This window comes from Eschscholzia californica, unplaced genomic scaffold (assembly GCF_041429995.1).
Source record: "Eschscholzia californica isolate CP2 unplaced genomic scaffold, dmEscCali1.0.p SCAF_4, whole genome shotgun sequence".
In the NCBI taxonomy this organism is placed as follows: domain Eukaryota; kingdom Viridiplantae; phylum Streptophyta; class Magnoliopsida; order Ranunculales; family Papaveraceae; genus Eschscholzia; species Eschscholzia californica.
Genome location: NW_028238461.1, coordinates 8,437,804 through 8,458,542, shown reverse-complemented (window position 1 = coordinate 8,458,542; position 20,739 = coordinate 8,437,804). Strand labels below are relative to the sequence as shown.

The following is a 20,739-nucleotide window of genomic DNA, read 5'->3' as shown; positions in this document are numbered from 1 at the left end:
TGAAGGAGTTCACCCCTATTTAGTCCTATTCAATGGACAATCAAGATTAAAACACATGTCTTCAATCTAATGGGTATGGACTATGAAGGGTGTAGAGATTCCATGAAAATCTTTAGAAACCTTCCAGAGTAGTCCTTTATATGTTCCACACATCTCTAGGGAATTCCTCTCTTGGCAGCGTTAAACATGGCCCAAGTTCATAGTGCGGCCCATTGTTACGTGTTCTTGAGTTCTTCTCACATTTTAAAGGCTCCCACCAAAGAAGAGGATGTCACATGTTTCCATGGCTCCGCCTATTACTTAACCAAAATTTTATGGGGTGACAACGTGTATATGAGCCTAGTTCGGATGCAACGTAATATTTGTGATCATCCAACTCAAAACAAATTGAAAATGAGCGGAAGTTACCTATATACTATATTCTTGGTTACTGGAGCATCATTTTTCAATACGAGTTTATTCTCACGATAAGAAGAGAAGGAGATTGAAAAAAGAAGACCCAAAAAGCTATACAACCCTGATATTTTGGGCCACCCAGTTTTGGCCGTTCTTTGGGACCAAATTTCCTTTTGACCCCATACATTTTCATAAAATTCAAAAGTAGGCCCCATCTGTTCGAGTTCCACCAAATTTTGTTATCATCTCTTTTCCCGATTACTTTTATTCTTCTTAATTAAATTTTAGTTGTATATTTCTCTCTTTCTCTCTTTCATCATCTCGGGCCATGCTTCAACTATCCAAATTGCCCCAAAACCCGCCTCCAACCATCCTTCCTATCTTCAAAAAAAATATGAAGTGAATAGTGACCCTTCAAATTTTGAAGGCTCATTTTTACTTCCTTGATTTCTCCATTTTCTTCAATTAATTTATTTCTTCTCTTCACTAGCACATCATCATATTATAAAAGCGTCGATACTCACTTTGCACCGTGGTTTTATAAAACGAGGCCTATATTTAGCATACTATTTCTATTCACCCGTCCACAAATTAAACGGAATGTCTATTATTTAAATTTTGTAACATTGAAATTGGGACGTATTCGGACACAAAGGCGGACTCACTTCAGGCCCTGTAGGGGTGCCGATTCTTTGTTTTTTTTTTCAAATTTGAAACATTCTTTTGGAATATATAAAACATAACACAAGAATGACAGCAGAACCAAGCTTGGTGGGGTGGAGTGGAGAGAGGTTGAGCGCTTGGACGCTTGGTAGGTAAGGAGATCAATTCCCCAGTCACATTCATTTCCCGATTTTTTCAGATCAATTCTCTTTAGCTTTTTTTTTCTCTGTAATTTCTTTTCCCATTTTTTTATGCGTAAATTTAGTCTTATAGTCTTTATTGGTTTATGAATGGATATGTGACAAATTATCCCTTTATGTTTAGACATTAAATTAAAAATTCTTATACCTAAGAGTGTGTTCGAAAGAAATTTTTCTGGATCCGCCACTGTTCGAACAAGTGAGTATCGGTGGAAAATCTGCATTCCATAATCTTCTCTGCTCAATATTCGATATTTTCTCACTCCTAACTAATAGTGTTGTGTCTAGAGTCGAATTGTTTTTATTTTATTTTTTAGTATTTCAAATTGTTTTTGTTGAAACGTCCAAACTCAAACTCAAACTTAACCCGTAAGAAAGCCTTAGGGCCATGTTTGGCGCGCGGGAATGGAATGTGATTTCTGGGAATCACATTCCTGCAACCTGATCCTGAGAATCAGATTACTGTAGTTTGATGTTTAGTTTGACCAGGAATGTGAATTTGATTCCTGACATATTCCTAATTAGGTGTTTGGTTTGTATAGGATAGGAATGTAAATATTTGTAAAAGTTCATTTTTACCCTTACTTAAACTACATAAAATACATATCAACTTTTTTTTAGCATAAAATATACACATCAACTTGGGAATATATTAAAATCAGTATTATTTTTTCAAATTCGTAGATATGAAATAATCACACGATACATCAAAGGGTTAGAATTTAAAGATAATAAATAAATATCTTAATAAAAAATTGATCTAAAATAAAATTTTGTTCGTAAACCTAAATAAAAATTTAATGATCTAAAATTAAATTTTTTTCATAAACATAAATAGTACTTTCATCAATGAAAACATTTCTTAAATTAATAAATCGATTGATCAATAACTTAATTACAAAATCTGGATTACCAGAACCACTCAATCGAATTGTATGACGACTTAATCTTTCAAGATTAAACCATCTTTTACAAACAAGTGAGCATGAATCAAGATCAGATTTTGATTCCTCAATACGACTAAAAATATTAAAAATTATTTCATCGGGAAGAATTGCGTTTATCAAATCAAAACCTTTCATTGTAAAAAAAAACAAAACGAAGATCGTGCCCTAGAAATTGTTTAGTATGAAGTTGCGAAGAGTAGCTCCAGTTTACACAGAGGAGAAATGTGTGAGAAAACCAACGCGCATACAGGGGGTTTTATCGTATCTTCAGGTGGCGGCGGGCTCCGAAAATCAGTGGGCCGCCGGGTTAAGGGTTTACTACTTCTTAGGGGGGTGTTTGGTGTTTTTAGTAATGTGTGAGAAATGTGAGAGAATTTTTTTTTTTTTTTTTTGGGAAGTCACCGGTCGGAAAAATCTCCGGTCGGCGACTTCAATCTGAGAAGATGAAGGTGAGTTGGAGAGAGAGAGGGGTGAGTTGGAGAGAGAGAGAGAGAGGTGAGTTGGAAAGAGAGAGAGGGGTTAGTTGGAGAGAGAGAGAGAGAAAGAGAGAGGTGAGTTGGAAAAAGAGAGAGGTGTGAGTTGTAGAGAGAGATGAGGTGGAGAGAGAGAGGGGGGTGAGGTGGAAATAACTTTTTTTAAATGTTTTAAATTTAGAATTAAGAAGGGTAGTAATGACATTTACTTGAAAATAGAGGGTCATATTTGAATTTACGAAAAAAAGGGGGTCATAAAGGAAGCTGGTCACAAAGTAGGGGACCATATAAGAATTAACTCTAATATTTTATATCACACCTTCAATATTTACTTTTCTATTTCTGGTCCCATTGATTTGAATTTGTCCTTCAAACATCACGAGTTAGGTCGCTGATTCGGGGTGAAATTTTTTGAAGGGAAGATGTGAAATTTAGAATATTATCCGAGAAAATAAATTTTAAGGGGAAATAAAAATTTTCTCTTCTTTAACTCCGGTCACCACCTCCCAGTGGCGGACCCAGGAATTTTAAGTCGTGGGGGCACTTTTAGTTATAATAAGAAAAAAACAGATTATCCAAAAATCTCGATGTAATGTTCAAGCGAATGTTTTGTATATCTTATAACTACACTGTTGGCCAACTCAACTGCTGCTAAGTTGTGAGTTGCATTCACTATAGTCTCAATATAAATAATTAATTTTATACACATTCAAATTTCATAAAAAAAACAAAAAGCACAAATTTTATTTTAAAAAAAAGAGAACCCTTTATGTCTTAGAAAATGATCACCGCAACTTATGATTGTAAAAAAGTTAAAAAAAAAAAAGAGACAGTAGACAAGATTTAAAAAAAATCAAAATATAATAAATATTATACATGTTAATCCTATATATGTTCGAATTTTATAGAAAAAATAAATATAACAATGTATGTACAGTTAATCTTATACATGTTGGAATTTTATATAAAAAAAATGTGTAAATTTTATTTCAAAAGAAAGAAAACCCTTTATATCTTGAATAATGATCACCGCATCTTATGTTTGTAAAAAAACAGTAATTTAGGAAAAATAGTCGAAATAATAATATATATTTACATAAATGAAATAAAAAAGAAGACATAATAATATATAGAAAATTGACTCTAACAAAATTAGTGGGAGTCTACATTGAATTAACAAAGAAAAAAAACTTAAAAAAGAATTGGTTTATAAGTGAGGGTTGAAAGAGAAAATAAAAGGGCTAACCGCTAACTAATAACAAAAGAAGGGGCATAAACGAATTTAATCAAACAAACTTATGAAAAATAAAGAAACTAAACAAAATCAGGGATGGTGAGAACCGAACACATGTCTTGTACATGGACGAATGCATCCATCCAACCCACCCAATACTTCATCTTGTCATGTGAGGCTCTTCTTATTTATATAAAATATAAATTTCTATATGAAATTAGAAATTAACTTTGGCCCGTGGGGGCACGTGACCCCACGGGTCCCTTTGTGGGTCCGCCCCTGTCACCTCCGACCACCACCACCACTATTTTTCTCTTATTTCTTTCTTCCTCCTCTTCTCTCTCTTTCTCTATCTTACAAACTCTTTCTTCCCCCTATTCTCTCTCTTACAAACTCTCCCTCTATCTCACACACACAGTAACTCTCTCTCACGATCTCTCTCACAGTCTCTTTCTCTCCCTCTCTCTATTACAGTCTATCTCTCTCGGTCTCTCGATCTCTGCACAGTCTCTCTCTCACACAATCTATCTCTCTCTCATAGTATTTCCCTCTCTCACTGTCTCTCTCACAATATCATTCAGAGAAAACCTTGTTAGGATTTTCATTAACAGTACCAGAAGGATTGATCGATACAGATTGAGCTCTAGTAAAAACCATGATAGTAATCAGGAGAGGAGGTGGAGAAGAAATAACAACAAAACTTTCCTCTTGTTGTTGTTTCAGTCCAGCAACAACATTCATCTGTGAGAAGTGTTCTTCTAACCCAACCTTCTGATCTTCAATACGAACCCTAATTGGAGGCAAACTAGACATTGAAGATGAAGAAGAAGTAGACCCAAAAGAAGAACTACAACCCATCATAGGCGAATCAGACACATATTGAACATCTTGATTATTGCTCTTAACCTGTTTGTTAATATTCTCCAAATAATCACTTTGAGTTTCAACATCACTTGATGACCGATTAACATTAAAAATCTCATCTAAACCAAGTAAACGATTAACAGAAGCAAAATTAGCAGAAAGCCCTCTAGGTAAACTAACAACACCATTCTAAATGTTCTATCACAATATCTTTTTCTCTCTTAAAATATTTGGTGACCGAATTTGGTAGTGATGAACTGACGGTAGTGGCCAGATTTGGTGATCGGAAAAGGAGAGATGAGAGAGAAAGATTTGAAAGAAAATTAAGATCGCCGGCAATGGTTGTTTACCGGCGATCCTTGCTAGTATAGAGAACAAAATTTTATTCCCCATAACAATTAGAAAATATATGGTCAACTAAAGTTGACTAGTTTTTTTTATAAAGTCTTTCAGGCCTGACCGTTCCCGATCATAGACTGAGTTAGGGTATAGCTAACCCGAATTGAGGTCCGGCCCGAAACTAATTCAACCCGGGTTGACCGCAGCCCGACCCGGCCCGATAAACACCACATGTCTTAATAAAGGGAAGTATTTTACATCTTTCTATCACTTAGAATCTTTTTACATGAGTGGTTTCTTTATATTTACTATTATATTTAATCTTACATGAGTGGTTTCTTTATCTATATTATTATACTATTTAAATTGAAAATATGTTTTATTTATATTTCACTTTGTATTTGGTAAACCAAGATTGGTGCATACTTACAAACAGGGCTGCTGTCATCAACTTAGTTTTCATTTCTTTATTTCATCTTCATTGGTTTGTTTGGATGAGTCTGTCTCAACAATAATATATTTATAGGTAAAGAGACGTGTCCAAGATGCATATATTGCTATACTAATTAGTGAAGAGAGAGAAACTGTAGACAGAAAGAAAGTTGAGAGAGAGAGAGAGAGATGGGGATAAGCAGTGTGAGTAGTGAACAAGGAGATGGTAGTAGAAGTAGATCATATCTTCCTCTGTTTGAAACAAAGGGAGAAAGTAAGATAGGATATAGGGTTTTTACTGGAAGTATATTTGTGAGCATTTGTTTGATTTGGATTTATAGGGTCAGTCATATCCCAATATCATCATCAAAAGAGGGAGTAGCAAGAAGATGGATCTGGATAGGACTTTTAATTTCAGAGATATGGTTTGGCATTTATTGGATTCTAACTCAATCCATTCGTTGGAACAAAATTCATCGTTATACGTTCAAAGATAGACTCTCTCAGAGGTACGTAAGTTAACGTTTAGAGAAAGAGATCTAGAAAATATACCATGTTTTTGTTTTTCGTAACATGTTAACTTATAGTATTGTATAACCAGAGCGGATCCTACTACTTACGAGCCCCAAATTCAATTATAGCTATGGAACCCATAATATAAATTTCTTCAACTGTTTTATAAAAAAAAATGAATGAAGAAGCCGCCCCCTGTGTATAATTTTGTTGATAATGACGGAATCAGAACTTTTGTTGGGAGGGGGCCGAACCATTCTAATCATAAACTAGCTCGAAAATTTTATATAGCACTTTCGTTCAAAATTATACATAAAAATAACAATTAAGTCATAAAGATTTCGTAGATTTAGTCCTGCTTTTAACGTTTGTTTATGGACGAATTTGTAACTTCATTTTGGTTTAATTAAAGGCTTTTTCTCAAAAAAAAAAAATATAAGGCTAACATTTTTCGATGTCACTTTTGGACCGTCATTAGTAATTCGATTGCTTTCACTAGCAATTTAATTCGTTATACGTACTTACGAGAATTTTTTTGACCGTAGATTAATGTCTACTTACAAAAACATATAAAATTATTCAGTAATTTGAAACTTATAAGAGAGGGAAACATAGAGAGGGAGAGAGATAGAGAGATCCAATCAATTAGTCATTAAGATATTAAAAGAGTTAATTCCTATATGGCCCCCTACTTTGTGACCAGCTTCCTTTATGGCCCCCTTTTTTTCGTAAATTCAAATATGGCCCCCTATTTTCATGGAAATGTCCTAACTACCCTTCCTTTAAATCTTTTTTCAAAATAAAATCAAAAAAACAAACATAATTCCACCTCACTTCCCTCTCCATCACTTATCTCTCTCCACCTCACCTCTCTTCCCAAATCATCTTTCTCTCTCTCCAACTCACCTTTTTCTCTCTCCACCTCACCTCTCTCTCTCTCCACCTCACCTCTCTCTCTCTCCACCTCACCTCTCTCTCTCTCCACCTCACTCTATCTTCTCCGATGAAGGTCGCCGGCCGGAAAATTTTTCGGCCGGCGACCTTCAACCTAAAAAAAAAAAAACTTTTTTTTTTACTCTCATCTCCCTCTCTCTCTAAAAACTCCGGCGAAGGGGGTTCCCTTCGCCGGAGTTTTTAGAGAGAGAGGGAGATGAGAGTAAAAAAAAAAATTTTTTTTTTTTTTTTTAGGTTGAAGGTCGCCGGCCGGAAAATTTTCCGGCCGGCGACCTTCATCGGAGAAGATAGAGTGAGGTGGAGAGAGAGAGAGAGGTGAGTTGGAGAGAGAGAAAGATGATTTGGGAAGAGAGGTGAGGTGGAGAGAGATAAGTGGTGGAGAGGGAAGTGAGGTGGAATTATGTTTGTTTTTTTTATTTTATTTTGAAAAAAGATTTAAAGGAAGGGTAGTTAGGACATTTCCATGAAAATAGGGGGCCATATTTGAATTTACGAAAAAAAGGGGGCTATAAAGGAAGCTGGTCACAAAGTAGGGGGCCATATAGGAATTAACTCATATTAAAATAATATAGATTGGTTTGGAATTTAGGGTGATGAAAAGTTTAGAAATAATTTTTCTTTTGATAAGAATTCAGATGGAAGATTTAGAAGTAGATATTTTTTTTTTGTTAAGGATTTAGGAATAGGGTTTAGATTGATTTTGGTTGGTTAAGGGGGCCCACTTAATTTTATGGTAAGAAATACAAAATTCATTAAGGCAACAGGTGGCAATTATAAAGGGCCCGGGCCCCTCCTGGCCCTAACATGGATACGTCCCTTATCAAAGTCAACAATATCCAAAAATAGCAAGAAGATGATTTTAGGCAATCAACGACAAAAGAGTGCAAAAGGGAGAGTTCATTGAGATGAAGATATTCAACCAAATAAATAGGTCATTTTACATGCCTTGGTTAGGGTGAGTCACACTAAGTTTTTTTGAGACAAACATAACATCTATTCAATAAGATTAAGGTCCGTTACAGTGATGTTACGATGAGAAGTGTTACAGTTAGGAAAACATTTAGAGATACTTGTATTGTTTTTCCTAGAGTTTACAGCAAGGTGATTAGCTTTACTGTTAAACAATGAAAGGTATTATTTTTAATTATTATTTTTTGAAATTTTACTTCCAATTGTTTTGGTAAATATTATTAAAAGCATTTATAATGATAACTAAAGTCTCTTTCAAGCAATTGTCCAAATAATTTTAAAAGAAAACTAAAAAAAACACTTGTATTCATAAAAAGTCAGTGTCTTGAACTCATAATTTTATCCTAGAGCATCCCAACAATACTGGTGCAGTGTTGGTCACTACCCAATGAGACTGAATAATGGTCCCTTTATTATGAATAGTGTTGTGTTAAATTTGATGCACATTGCTCATTCCACCATTTGTACCAAACAATTAAAATGGAAAGCTAAAAAAAACACTTTTGTTCATAAAAAGACAGTCCCAAACATGTCCACCACTCTTTGGTGAGTGGTAGGGTATCCCTCTTAAGAGCTAAGCTGATGAGATTATGAGATCGAGTCTGGATAGAAGTAGAAGAAAAAAAATTAATTGGGATTTATTCGATTTAAAATCTAACTTGAGACTTAAATTAATTACATATGCCACCTCCAAAGTTCAAACTTTGTGTAAGATACTTAGAGTTTCTGATACCCATAAATAAGTCAAATCTAACCCAAAGTTAGAAAGGTATCTTGAGATTTAAATTAATTTCAAATATGCAGGATCTAAATGTAACCTTTAAATCTAAAATCTAATTTGAGATCGATAGTGTTCAAATATTGAGGCTTAGATTAATTCCATGTATAGTCAAATATAAATCTAATGGTGTGTTTGGTTGCAAGATTCCTAAGTAGGATTCCTATCAAAAGTGGAATTTGGTAGGAATCATGAATCCTTGGTCTGTTTGGCTACCAAAAATCCTATGACTCTTGAATCCTAAGGATTCCTAATTCCAAAATTTGTATTGGAACAAAATCCCAACCTACCCCCTAGGATTTGCTAGGATTTTTTTATTAATGAACCTAAATTTCAAACTTAAAATCAACAAAAAAAATATTTCCTTCTACAAAATCATTATTTTTTTTCAAAATCACTTATTTTTTCAAAAATAATATTTTTTCTAAAGACATTTAAAAATACTCAAATAATAATTAATCGTAGAATTCTTAGTTGCCAAACAAGCCAAAAAATATTACTTGGATTCATGAATCCGTGGAATCATAAATCCGAAGACCTCATGAATCCGCGGATTCATGATTCCGCCATCCAAACACACCATAAATGTAATCAGTGGCAGATTCAAGAATTACATCTATAAGAGGCTAAGTTGATATAAGAGATTTAAGACGACATGTTCACAGAAAACTGTCTATAATTTAGAGTTTTCAACGCTATGTACTATATTTTTAACAAGTATAAACTAATAGCATCTATACTCTTATGAAATCACATTCGATTTTATATATAGACAACAACAATTTTATATATAGACAACAACAATTTCACCGTTGATTACTAACAAAAAATATTCAAAAGTAAAGTATTGCTCAACTACTAATTGAAATGTTTTAGTTCAATTACCAAAAATTCATTTGAGATTCCAAATTAATGTTTGATGGTTGATGGTGTTTATTGATTTTCAAAAATACACAATCTTTTAAGCAAATTTTAAATCTTCTAGTCAAGATTCATTTGAGATGCATGTTAGCGGTGTCTCACGTTGTTTGGTCTTTAACTATGAAAATAATATGTAATTCGAAAAATAAAAGAATTGCAACAACTCACCAGGTTATCGTGAACGTATAGAATTTGAATCATAGACCGCAAAGAAGAAGTCGTCACAGTCAAAGATGTTACATAGATTGAGACGAAAAGAAACAAATACACCATCTTAGTCAATATGACGTGAGGGCTCTTAATACTTATAAGTGACAACTTCAAATGAGACAAGCCATCTAGAGAACAAATCCAACATGTTCACTACCTCTTAAAAACTTAAACCTAAATATGGAAAAAAATCATCAATTCAGTTATTATTTGTCCACTTTTTTGATAAGTATTTTTGTTTTATCAATAGATATGAAGAAGATTTGCCAGGCGTGGATATATTTGTATGTACGGCGGACCCAAAGATAGAACCACCAATTATGGTTATAAACACTATATTGTCTGTCATGGCCTACGATTATCCACCAGACAAGTTGAGTGTTTATCTCTCCGATGACGGTGGGTCAGATCTGACTTTTTATGCTCTCTTTGAAGCTTCTCGATTCTCCAAACACTGGATACCTTTCTGTAAAAAGTTCAAGATTGAGCCTAGATCTCCGGCTGTTTACTTTGAGCAACAACCATCTGACCCACATAACCCCAACGAATGGCTCGCCATTAAGGTATGTGACTGTCTTACTTACAACTACATATACACTTTACAACCACAGGGAATGGCTAGCCAGGAGTGGATAATCTAGAAACCTAAAATTTGGGAGATGATAGAGAACCATATTTGACAAAAGGGTTATTTCCTTAATAGCCCACAATTTTGTGACCGGTTTCCTGCCTAGCCCCCTACTTTATCAAAAATACCTAGATGATTCCCTTTTTTAAATTCCGTTATAACACCGTTAACTAGTCATCACCTCTCCCTCATCCAACTCACTGCCTCTTTCTGTCACCTCATCTTCTCGCCACCTCATCATCTTCACCGGCAAAGGTCGTCGGTTGGAAAATTGGCCGGTCGGTGACCTTTACCGGTGAAGATGATGAGGTGGCAGAGAAAGACGGTGAGTTGGATAAGAGAGAGGTGATGACTAGTTAACGGTGTTATAACGAAATCTGAAAAAGGGGGTCATCTGAGTATTTTTGATAAAGTAGGGGGTTAGGCAAGAAACCGGTCACAAAGTTAGGGGCTATTAGGGAAATAACCCTTTGAAAAAAACTCATTTCGTAAAAGTACAACTTTACTCCAAAATCAACGTGAAAAACATTTTTCAAAATTTCTAGACAAATCTTAGTTTGGTCTCAACAATTTTGTAAATTTCTGAATAAATTTGTTTTTGCTAAAAAATTTGTTTGTAAAAATGTTTTCCACTTAACAAGCACATAATAGCACTAACATTTTGGCGAAAGCATTTTTTCGGTTTGTATTGTGAAGAAAGAATTTATTTCCGAATTTATTGTTTCGCTTCTGACAGAAACATTTAGACTAATGCATTTTTTGTGTCTTTTGCAAGAATTAAAATGCTATGGATATTATCCTTTATATTTGACAAACTCATTGACGGTCAAACAATATTTTGGCTGATGCACTATATATGTCGATAACAACATAATTATATATGTTATCAACATTTTTAACAAGTCAGAGCAATTATATACGTTGTCAACATTTTGTAACAAGTCAGGACGTTATTATATATGTCCTCAACCGTTTATAACAACACAATTATATATGTTGTCAACAGTTTATAACAACATATTTATATATGTTGTTAACGTAGAAGAGTAAAAAATGGATTATGAGAAAAATAAGACTGTCTATTTGTCAACAGTTTAAAAAATGTTAAAAAATGAGTTCTTTTTACATTAATTTTTTTGAGTAGGTTTTCTTTTTCCTATTTGGCCTTATATTGTGGACTTTTCATACATTCTTTCTTGTCTAAATCTCTTTTGTTTCTTTTTTGTCTATTTATTACCGGTTGCGTGTTTCTAAATATTTTATTTTTTTTCTATTGCAGAAATTATACGAAGATATGAAATGCAAGATCGAAGCAACGATCAAAGCGGGTAGAATTCCAGAAGAAATAAAAGAACACCACAAAGGATTCTCAGAATGGAGGTCAAGTAGAGTAACCATGGGCGACCATCAGACAATTCTTCAGGTACTGGACATGCATTATGGGTGAGAAAAAAATTAACCCAACTCATCAACAAAATTTAACCAAGCAAAACAAATTGATTTTTTTGTAGATCTAGGTGTACTGATATAGTAATAGTAGAGTTTTGACTATTATTTCTTACTATTCTGAAACACAAAACAATGATAAAATAAAAAAAATCTAATAAATATCAAAGGTGTATGATAATCACTGCAGAATATTATAAAAAAATTTATAATCTAATTGGAAATAACTTAATAGAAATTATAAATGAAGACATATGACAAAAGCGAGCGGGTCTCTATTTACTTAAGACAATAGTCGCATTGTATTTGTAACCAACAATAATGCAATTTGCCTCCTATGATGAGACTGTTACGTTTCTGATCTAATAGTTCTTTCTGATCAGAAATCGACGAACTTTAGTAAGCCATATGAATTTCTTCTTGATTGTTTATCTCTGGATACTTGTTACTTTGAAAAGTGAGTAGAAGAGTCTGAGCTATGAACAGTTCATTTATGGACTGAAAACAGTCACAATGTACGTTAACTCCAACGGGCTATGACCCAGTCAATGAGACCGTTCTGGTCCGCTGGATAGTGACCCGTGTGATCACCACGGGAAAAATGAGACCGTTCTGGTCCGCTGGATAGTGACCCGTGTGATCACCACGGGAAAAATCTTAATGGGTAGTTCAGAACATAGCTCGTTCGCCGGATCACATCTAGTGTATCAAAACGAGAGCTCCGATGCTCCTAGTGATGATGGGCACGTGCAATGTGCACCTCTAATGCACCCACGGGCGTGCGCGATTTGCATAAGTGCAAAGCAGCATATCAATTCTTACTCAATACCCAAGTACAAAGAAGTAATTGCCTATAAACTTCATCTCTTTTCTTTTAGTACTCGATGCGGGAGTAATTTCAACAAGGTCCCATCTTTCGAAGTTATAACTCAAACTTTAGAAATTAATATCTCATCCATAAGGAATCAGTTTTACGCAAACCTTAACTTGAAATTAAAGTCCTCGACGACACAAACTTCCGATACATTTTTGAGACTATTTCGACGAGTGGAGCCCGATCAAGTCAGCATTAAACGCCCCCAGATTTTGGATTCGATTCCAATAATTTTAGCCTAATCATTCTGATTGATATCAATTTGGTTTGACTTTAGCTTGAACATAATAGTCCGTCAAACTGAATAGTTATAGAACAATCCTGTGTTATCATAATATAATTTGACACTTTTGCTCATGGTTTCTACAAACAATTTTGGACCTATTAAAATGATCGTATAAAGGGTAAATGTGTGTACCGAAAGAGATCATAATCATCCTTTAGACAAACATTCTAAAGCTAGTGATTTATTATATATTTTATACTCGGTGAAACTTTCAAAATTTCACTGATTAGGCTAATTTTTAATTGATAATTTTCATATCTGTCTTCTTAAATTGCGAGTAAGTAATATCTTTATATTGGGTGAACCGTCCAACCTAACTTGATTGCACCAGAACAAGTCAATCGAACTAGACCAAACCTAGTTAGCCGAAGCTTTCGGTTGAGCCAAAATATGTTAGCAACACACCGAGCTCCCAAGCTCCCAATAATAAGTGTCACAGGTTCAGGTATATCTCTAAGTACTATACGAAGGTCAGGGGTGTTCGTTGGTTCGGTATCCGATATTTTGGTGACATCCGTTACCAAACCACTCATGGTTTGGTTAGTGATTTTTCAAACCGTTACCAAACCGATCAGAGTTTGGTTCGGTTACTAACCAAACCATCATAAGCGGTTTGGATACTACTGGATACCAAACCATCCATAAAACGCAATTTGTTCTCTATGAAAATCGGCGAATCGAGTTACTTTTTTCATACATTGACGTATAAAATCAAGACAACACTCCTGAAAAACCTGGAGAAACAATCAAACTAACATAATGCATCGAAAAAACATTTAAAACATGAAAGACATGTGCAGGTCCCCGGCCGAAATATTATATAGTAGCTAGTAACATTGATGATACATGAATTGTTTTAATCTAATACTAGCTAGTAACATTATATTGTAGTAGTGTTGTTGTTTTGTATGGGTAGTAGTTATTCTTATTTATAGCAACTTGATGAAAGATATGTATTTGTATGAAATTATAGAGATATGATAGATGTATTTTAGAAAAAATTATGTAAATATATAATTATATATATATTAATTGAACTTGACTGGTTCGGTTTGGTTTTAATGGTTCCTAAAAAGTGCATCCACTTACCGAACCAAACCTGTTGGTTTTTGGAAATCTACAACCGTACCAAACCACTCGTCGTTTGGTTTGGTTTGAAAACCGACTGGACCGGTTTGGATTGGTTTGGTTTGATTGGTTCGGTCTATTTTTGCACACCCCTACGAAGGTGAAACGATTGTTTGTTTGATATTTATGTGTTTGATATAGATATTGATTGATGGACGAGATCCAAGTGCAGTTGATACAGAAGGAAATCAGCTACCAACATTGGTATACTTGTCTCGTGAGAAAAGACCACGTATTCCTCATAACTTTAAAGCTGGAGCGGTTAACTCAATGGTAATAATATGCTCTAGGGTTGAAAATAGTTTACCATTCCTTGCTATGTTATACAATATAACGTCAGAAATTGATTTTCTTCAAAAAACATTTAACGTTCCCAAACAAACAAAGCTAATACATGTACCACCACTTTCTTTTAGCATCTAGATGCCGTCCCACACAAGACAAAGGGTAAAATCGTAAGATTACAAGTGTGACTTTTTTTTGTTCACAGAGTGATATTGCGATTCTGCCCTTTGTCTTTTTTGAGACGGTCATCTAGGTTGGTGCAAGAGTCATTTACTGCGAAACAAAAGGTCTAAATCACGTGGCTTGTAAATTTTTGACTTTATAATTTTTAAATATTTTAATCTCATTCGTAAATTCACATTTTCAGCGTAGTTATTTATTATTCAAATTGATTGATTGCAGATAAGAGTATCATCAGAAATAAGCAACGGACAAATGATCCTAAGCGTGGACTGTGATATGTATTCGAATGATTCGGGAGCATTAAGAGACGCGTTATGTTTCTTTATGGATGAAGAGAAAGGTCATGACATTGCTTTTGTTCAATACCCACAAAACTTCAACAATGTTACAACTAATGATTTATATGCTTATGGGTTTAAGGTGATTAATAAGGTGAGCGCTTCAATTTCTTTCCACTTCTTTTTCTTAAAAAAATATTTTCATTTTTTTTTTTGGCTAGTCACTCATGAATCATTTTTAACTAATATGATAATTAATGAGATAATCACTAAAATTATTATATGTATTAATTTTTAATAATGAAGGTGGATATGGGTGGTATAGATGGACAAGGAGGATCAATCTATAGTGGTACAGGGTCATTTCATAGAAGAGAAAGTTTGTGTGGAAGGAAGTTCACTAGAGATTACAAGGGAAATTGGAAAAGAAATGTTGAGCCTAATAAGGCAAAAAGAAGTTTAAGTGAATTAGAGGAGACATCAAAAGTTCTTGCAGATTGTAGCTATGAGGAGAACACTCAATGGGGAAAAGAGGTTAATATCTCTCTCTAGATTCTTTTTCTCTCTCTAAAATTACAAATAAAATATTTATTGTGAGAATGTCTCATAGGAAAATGAGAGTATTATGACCAAAGAAATGATAGCTACACTTTACCATGATGCCTGTTTAGCCCCCCAAGTTTTAACTAATAGCATGTTTTGCCCAAGTCATTTATTTGTGTCCCCAATTTTGCTTTTTCTTTTCTATATCTTTCTCTAAATAAGTAATCATTTTTTCTTCGAAAAAAATGGGAAAGAAGTGAGATCGGAGTGTAGGCGGAGCAAGAATGGAAGTATTGACGACCTTCGCTTTCCAACATCACCGACTCTCTCTCAGTGTCTCTTCTTGTCAACAGTGGACTACGAAATTGCTAGTTAGGAGGACAAATAGTCTATTAGTCAAAATATGGAAACTATACAGATATGTGGGTAAAATGTGGGGGTCATTTGGGAATTAACGCTAATTAATATTCTGGGACTCTCACCCATTGCTAATCAGATTAGAGTTGAACCCCTCCAACTAAAACATGATACTATACCAAGGCCGACATGTGATAGGCCCAACTGACACATGTGATCCAATACATCCAAAAAAGAAAGATACTACTGTAACACTGCGCTAGAAAATTGGCATATGAGGAGGATAGTTAAATAGTTCCATAGGAGGAAAGGAATATGCCATGACGACATAAATACTGAAATACTGTTTATGCCCTCTTCACTCATTGACAAATTGCCTTTTAGTTATTTGTCAACAAATTTAACAAATCTAAGGTTGTCTAGTGAAAAGTTTGGATTTCAATGGGATTGCAGATGGGTCTGAAATATGGGTGTCCAGTAGAAGATGTTATAACAGGATTAGCAATACAATGCAGAGGATGGAGATCAGTTTACTATAATCCAGAAAGAAAGGGTTTCTTGGGTGTTGCTCCAGTCACACTGGAACATGCTCTTGTCCAATATAAGAGATGGTCTGAGGGTCTATTTCAGATTTTCCTCTCAAAGTATTGCCCTTTTTTGTATGGCCATGGAAAGATAAAGCTAGGCCTTCAAATGGGTTACTGCAATTATTGTTTATGGGCTCCTAATTCCTTCCCTACTTTATTTTATCTGGTTTTTCCTTCACTTTGCATCCTAAATGGCATTCCTCTATTCCCAAAGGTATGTTTTCAATACTGTATTTGTTCATTTTTAGTGAAGAAATAGCTTCACTTTTGATGTGTTCATGATTCTTGGTGCTTTACCTAACCCTGTATCTATGTTAATTTGTTTATTAGGTATCTAGCTTATGGTTCGTGCCATTCGGGTACGTGTTGGTTGCTCCTAATATTTGTAGCCTGGTTGAGTCTCTTTCGAGTGGAGACACCATAAACGTGTGGTGGAATCTTCAAAGAATTTGGGTGTTTAGAAGGCTGACGTCGTTCTTATTTAGCTTTATTGATACAGTGATCCATCAATTAGGTTTATCCCAAACAGCGTTCGTCATTACAGCTAAAGTTGTAGATGATGAAGTTTACAAACGATATGAACATGAAATGTTGGAGTTCGGCAGCTCTTCTCCGATGTTTGCTATTATTTCGGTTGTTGCATTATTGAATCTTTTCAGTCTAGTAGGTGGAGTAATCAAGAAGTTGATTGTAGACAAAGAGATTAGTTTTCTCAATGCCTTCTTGCCACAGATTATTATATGTGGCTTAATGGTTCTTATCAATCTACCTGTCTATAAAGCACTCTTTGTTCGGAAAGACAACGGTAGAATACCGTTCTCTGTTCTGGTTACGTCAGCTGCATTAGCTTCATTGGCATGTTTTATTAACATTCAATAACATGAATGAATTGATACACAAATTATCTGAATAAAATGTTAAATGTGGAAAATATTGAGAAGATAATATTTACTTCAATGGGGAATTATTTAGTTGTTATTATTGTTTAGCTAGGAGAAATAATGAATCTAGAACAACTTGATCTAATCTTCTCTAGGTACAATTAATGGTACATATCATTAGAATTACAATTATGAACACGAAAAATTAATGAAAAGATTAATTGAGGGATAACTTTTGTACCCTATAATCTTATATTTAAGGTTTTTTTTTTAGAAATCTTTGACTTATATTTAAGGTGGTTGAACAAAATAAAATGACAAATAGACATTAAAGCTTCCCATGAGACTATTCCTAGAACATCATATTATAACAAGGCTACACAACCCGCCTCTAGGGACTCCCACTTGAACCGCATGTGAGAGAAACAAGAGTTTCTCTCTCATCTCACATCTCAAAAAGTATACTCAGCCCGCCTCCAAGGACTCCCACTTGAACCGCATGTGAGAGAAATCCTTGTTTCTCTCTCCACGTGACTAAACATGTGAGATGAAAGAGAAACTCTTGTTTCTCTCACATGCGATTCAAGTGGGAGATTTTCCATGTCTTGTATCATAATGTAACATGATTGATGATTCTTACAACTAAAAAAAAACATGTTTGTTGATAGTGTAAAAATGTCACTTCTCAAAGTCCCCTAACTTTTGGTTGAAAATCTCCTAAAATATGGTTAGATTGGCAAAGGCAACTATAATTAGCTAGATCCCACTGAATAGCTCTTCACCTTAAATTCAAAAGAGGTAGAGACTTTCACTCCCATATAAGTTAATAATTAGACATATCTTCTCAGATTTATAAAACAAATTAAAGTTGATTAATTCGACTGTTTGATTATTAGATTAAAGATTAAAGATTACGGTTTTACCATTTTAATATTTTATTTAGACTTTGATTACTTTTATTTAATATAAATTATTTTTTGAGGTAATGCAGAAGATATGGAATTTTGTGTATCCTTGTTTAGATTGATCATAACAGTAATGGGAGCATTGGCAATTTGTTCATCAAGTCATGAAAATGGTGTGATGGGAATTAGATTTGAGTTGAAAAAAGAAGAATGTGTCTTTCACTTTTTCCCATATGAAAGCGATAACGTTCAAGTTTCTTATGTTGTGATTCAAACCGATACTTCTTGGCTTGCTCCTAATGACGACGTCGATCTTGAAGTAAGTATAAAAAGAGAAACTCATATTCTTGATCTAATATTTTGTATTTGAGTATTCTGACATCATGTTAATTCTAACAGGTTACGGATCCTCATAATTATCTAGTTTACAACGATCATGATAAAACACGAGACAAATTTGAGTTTATTGTTCGCAAACACGGGTTGCATAAATTTTGCTTCAAACACAGATCTTCTCGTCCCAAAACTATAGATTTCGATATACATGTGCGACATTTTCATTATTATGAACAACACGCAGAAAGTGGTAAGATCAACGAAAAACTCTTCTCAAAGTCAAGTGGGGTTTGAATTTGATTAAATTTTTTTTTATGTTGTTTGCAGAGCACCTTAACCCTTTGTTTGCCCAAATCTCAAAGTTAGAACAAGCACTTTTCGAGGTGCAATTCGAACAACATTGGCTTCAAGCTCAAACCGATCGACAAGCAATCGGTTTGTTACTTTTAAGTTTTGATTGTGTTTTTCTTAATTGAATTTTGTTTCAATTAAGCTAATAATTTCATGCTTGTGATGGGCAGTGAATCAAAGTATGGGTAGGAGAGCAATCTACAAAGCAATGTTAGAATCAGTAGCACTTGTAGGAGCAAGTGTTCTTCAAATATATCTTCTTCAACTCCTCTTTGAACGGAAACTTGATACTTCCAGAGTTTAATTACTTACGAGTTTTGTTTCTTTTCTGATTTTCTTTATTTGATCTTGATAACACAATTTTCAGCCAGTTTTGTTAACTAAGAATTCCGGCACAAGGACCATATTCTTTCGGATACTAAACCACATTAAAAGAAATTGTAACAAACAAATTTGCAGCAAAAACGGGCCAAGAAAGAAAAATTAACAAAACAAAATAGACAGGGGAGCTCTAACAATATCTCTTTGTTAGTAACAAACATAAAATACAACAAAAGGGTTCATCCTGATCAAGGTAGACCTCTGACAAAAAAGTGCAATTTTTGTACGTCAGCAACGGATCTTCGAACAAATCTTTGACTGACACAGTGCAGGGCCGTCCCTGGGTGCAAAGCGGGCAAAGCTTCGCTTCGGGACGCCCAACTTTTGAGGGCTACATTTTAGTTTGTAATTTTATGTTTAGGCAATATCTGTTTGGCGGTGCCTATAATAGAAATGAACGTAACCAGGCCACAAAATGACTAAGAGGATCACTTGAAATGATTAATTCTAATGTAGCCCCCCATTGTAAACTGTGAAATTTGATTTGGACCCCAATTGTGAAGGCTTATAAAATTTTATTTTCATATTTATCTTTACTGTCAAATTTTTCCAAACTACTTTCCTTTTTCACCTTTTTTTCCGAACTATATATTCTCCTCATCCTTTCTCTCCACCACGGTCATCTTCAAGTCTAAATGTGATTAGGGAAGTTTTATAAGGCCTCCCCAATTTTGTTAAAAGGCCTCCCCATGAACCATTTTACTTGCTAAATTATCACTTAGGGGAGGCTTTTTAACAAAAACGAGGGGCCCTATAAAATCTCCCATGTGATTATCGGTGTGAAGTGCATGTTGGTTGTCGGCCAATAAGTCAAAGACACTCTTTCTCTTCATACCTCTCTCGTTCATCCATAGGAAACTCAAGAAAAACTCTCGTGAAAATCTTAAGGAGAAACTCTTGCAATGGTTTCAAAGTTTGAGCGAATATGAACGGTCCTATCCCCGTAAAGGCTTCATATATAATACAACTAATTTGCACCAATCTATGTATGAAGATTGGAATAAAAATCTTATTAATAAAGAACACAAACCTTCAAATATTTTTTATCAAGGGAATTGGGATATCATTGATTTAGTTTGAAAGACTTCTTGGTTCAAAAAGATATTTTAAGAATTTGATGCAAGTTTAAAGGAAATACTTTAGATACTAATAATTCTTATATTATGCACGTATGTATTTGATATGTATACAAGAAGTTAAGTCAAATTTCATGTTCGTCGTGGTTAAAGATACATGTGATTACTTTTGAGACTTCCGTTCTAGCTACCCTAAAGATTGGTGTTCAAGTCAATTTCTCGTATGTCTCAAGTAAAGGAACTGTAAGACTAGGGTTTTGAAGAGATAGAGAAAAGGGGTTCTAGGTTTAGTCTTTGGTTTTGGAATAAAGGGTAAAACAG

The 20,739-nt window shown here is 34.3% G+C and overlaps 1 protein-coding gene across 1 annotated transcript; it reads left to right on the top strand.

Moving 5' to 3' along the window:
* Positions 1–4,264: 4,264 nt before the first annotated feature.
* On the top strand, positions 4,265–19,399 carry LOC147542299 (cellulose synthase-like protein E6). The gene is made up of 12 exons (XM_086634900.1): positions 4,265–6,057; positions 10,144–10,456; positions 11,801–11,944; positions 14,397–14,528; positions 14,943–15,155; positions 15,308–15,535; positions 16,355–16,702; positions 16,819–17,347; positions 18,415–18,593; positions 18,674–18,860; positions 18,938–19,045; positions 19,132–19,399. The coding sequence occupies exons 1-12, from the start codon at positions 5,738–5,740 to the stop codon at positions 19,263–19,265; spliced, it is 2,835 nt and encodes a 944-aa protein (XP_086491026.1). The 5' UTR covers positions 4,265–5,737; the 3' UTR covers positions 19,266–19,399.
* The last annotated feature ends 1,340 nt before the right edge of the window (positions 19,400–20,739 follow it).

Coding starts and splice junctions, on each gene's coding strand:
- LOC147542299 (XM_086634900.1), top strand. CDS start 5,738: ATGGGGATAAGCAGTGTGAGTAGTGAACAAGGAGATGGTAGTAGAAGT. Junction 16,703..16,818: donor GCATTCCTCTATTCCCAAAG/GTATGTTTTCAA, acceptor TTTGTTTATTAG/GTATCTAGCTTATGGTTCGT. Junction 17,348..18,414: donor TGCATTAGCTTCATTGGCAT/GTTTTATTAACA, acceptor CAGTAATGGGAG/CATTGGCAATTTGTTCATCA.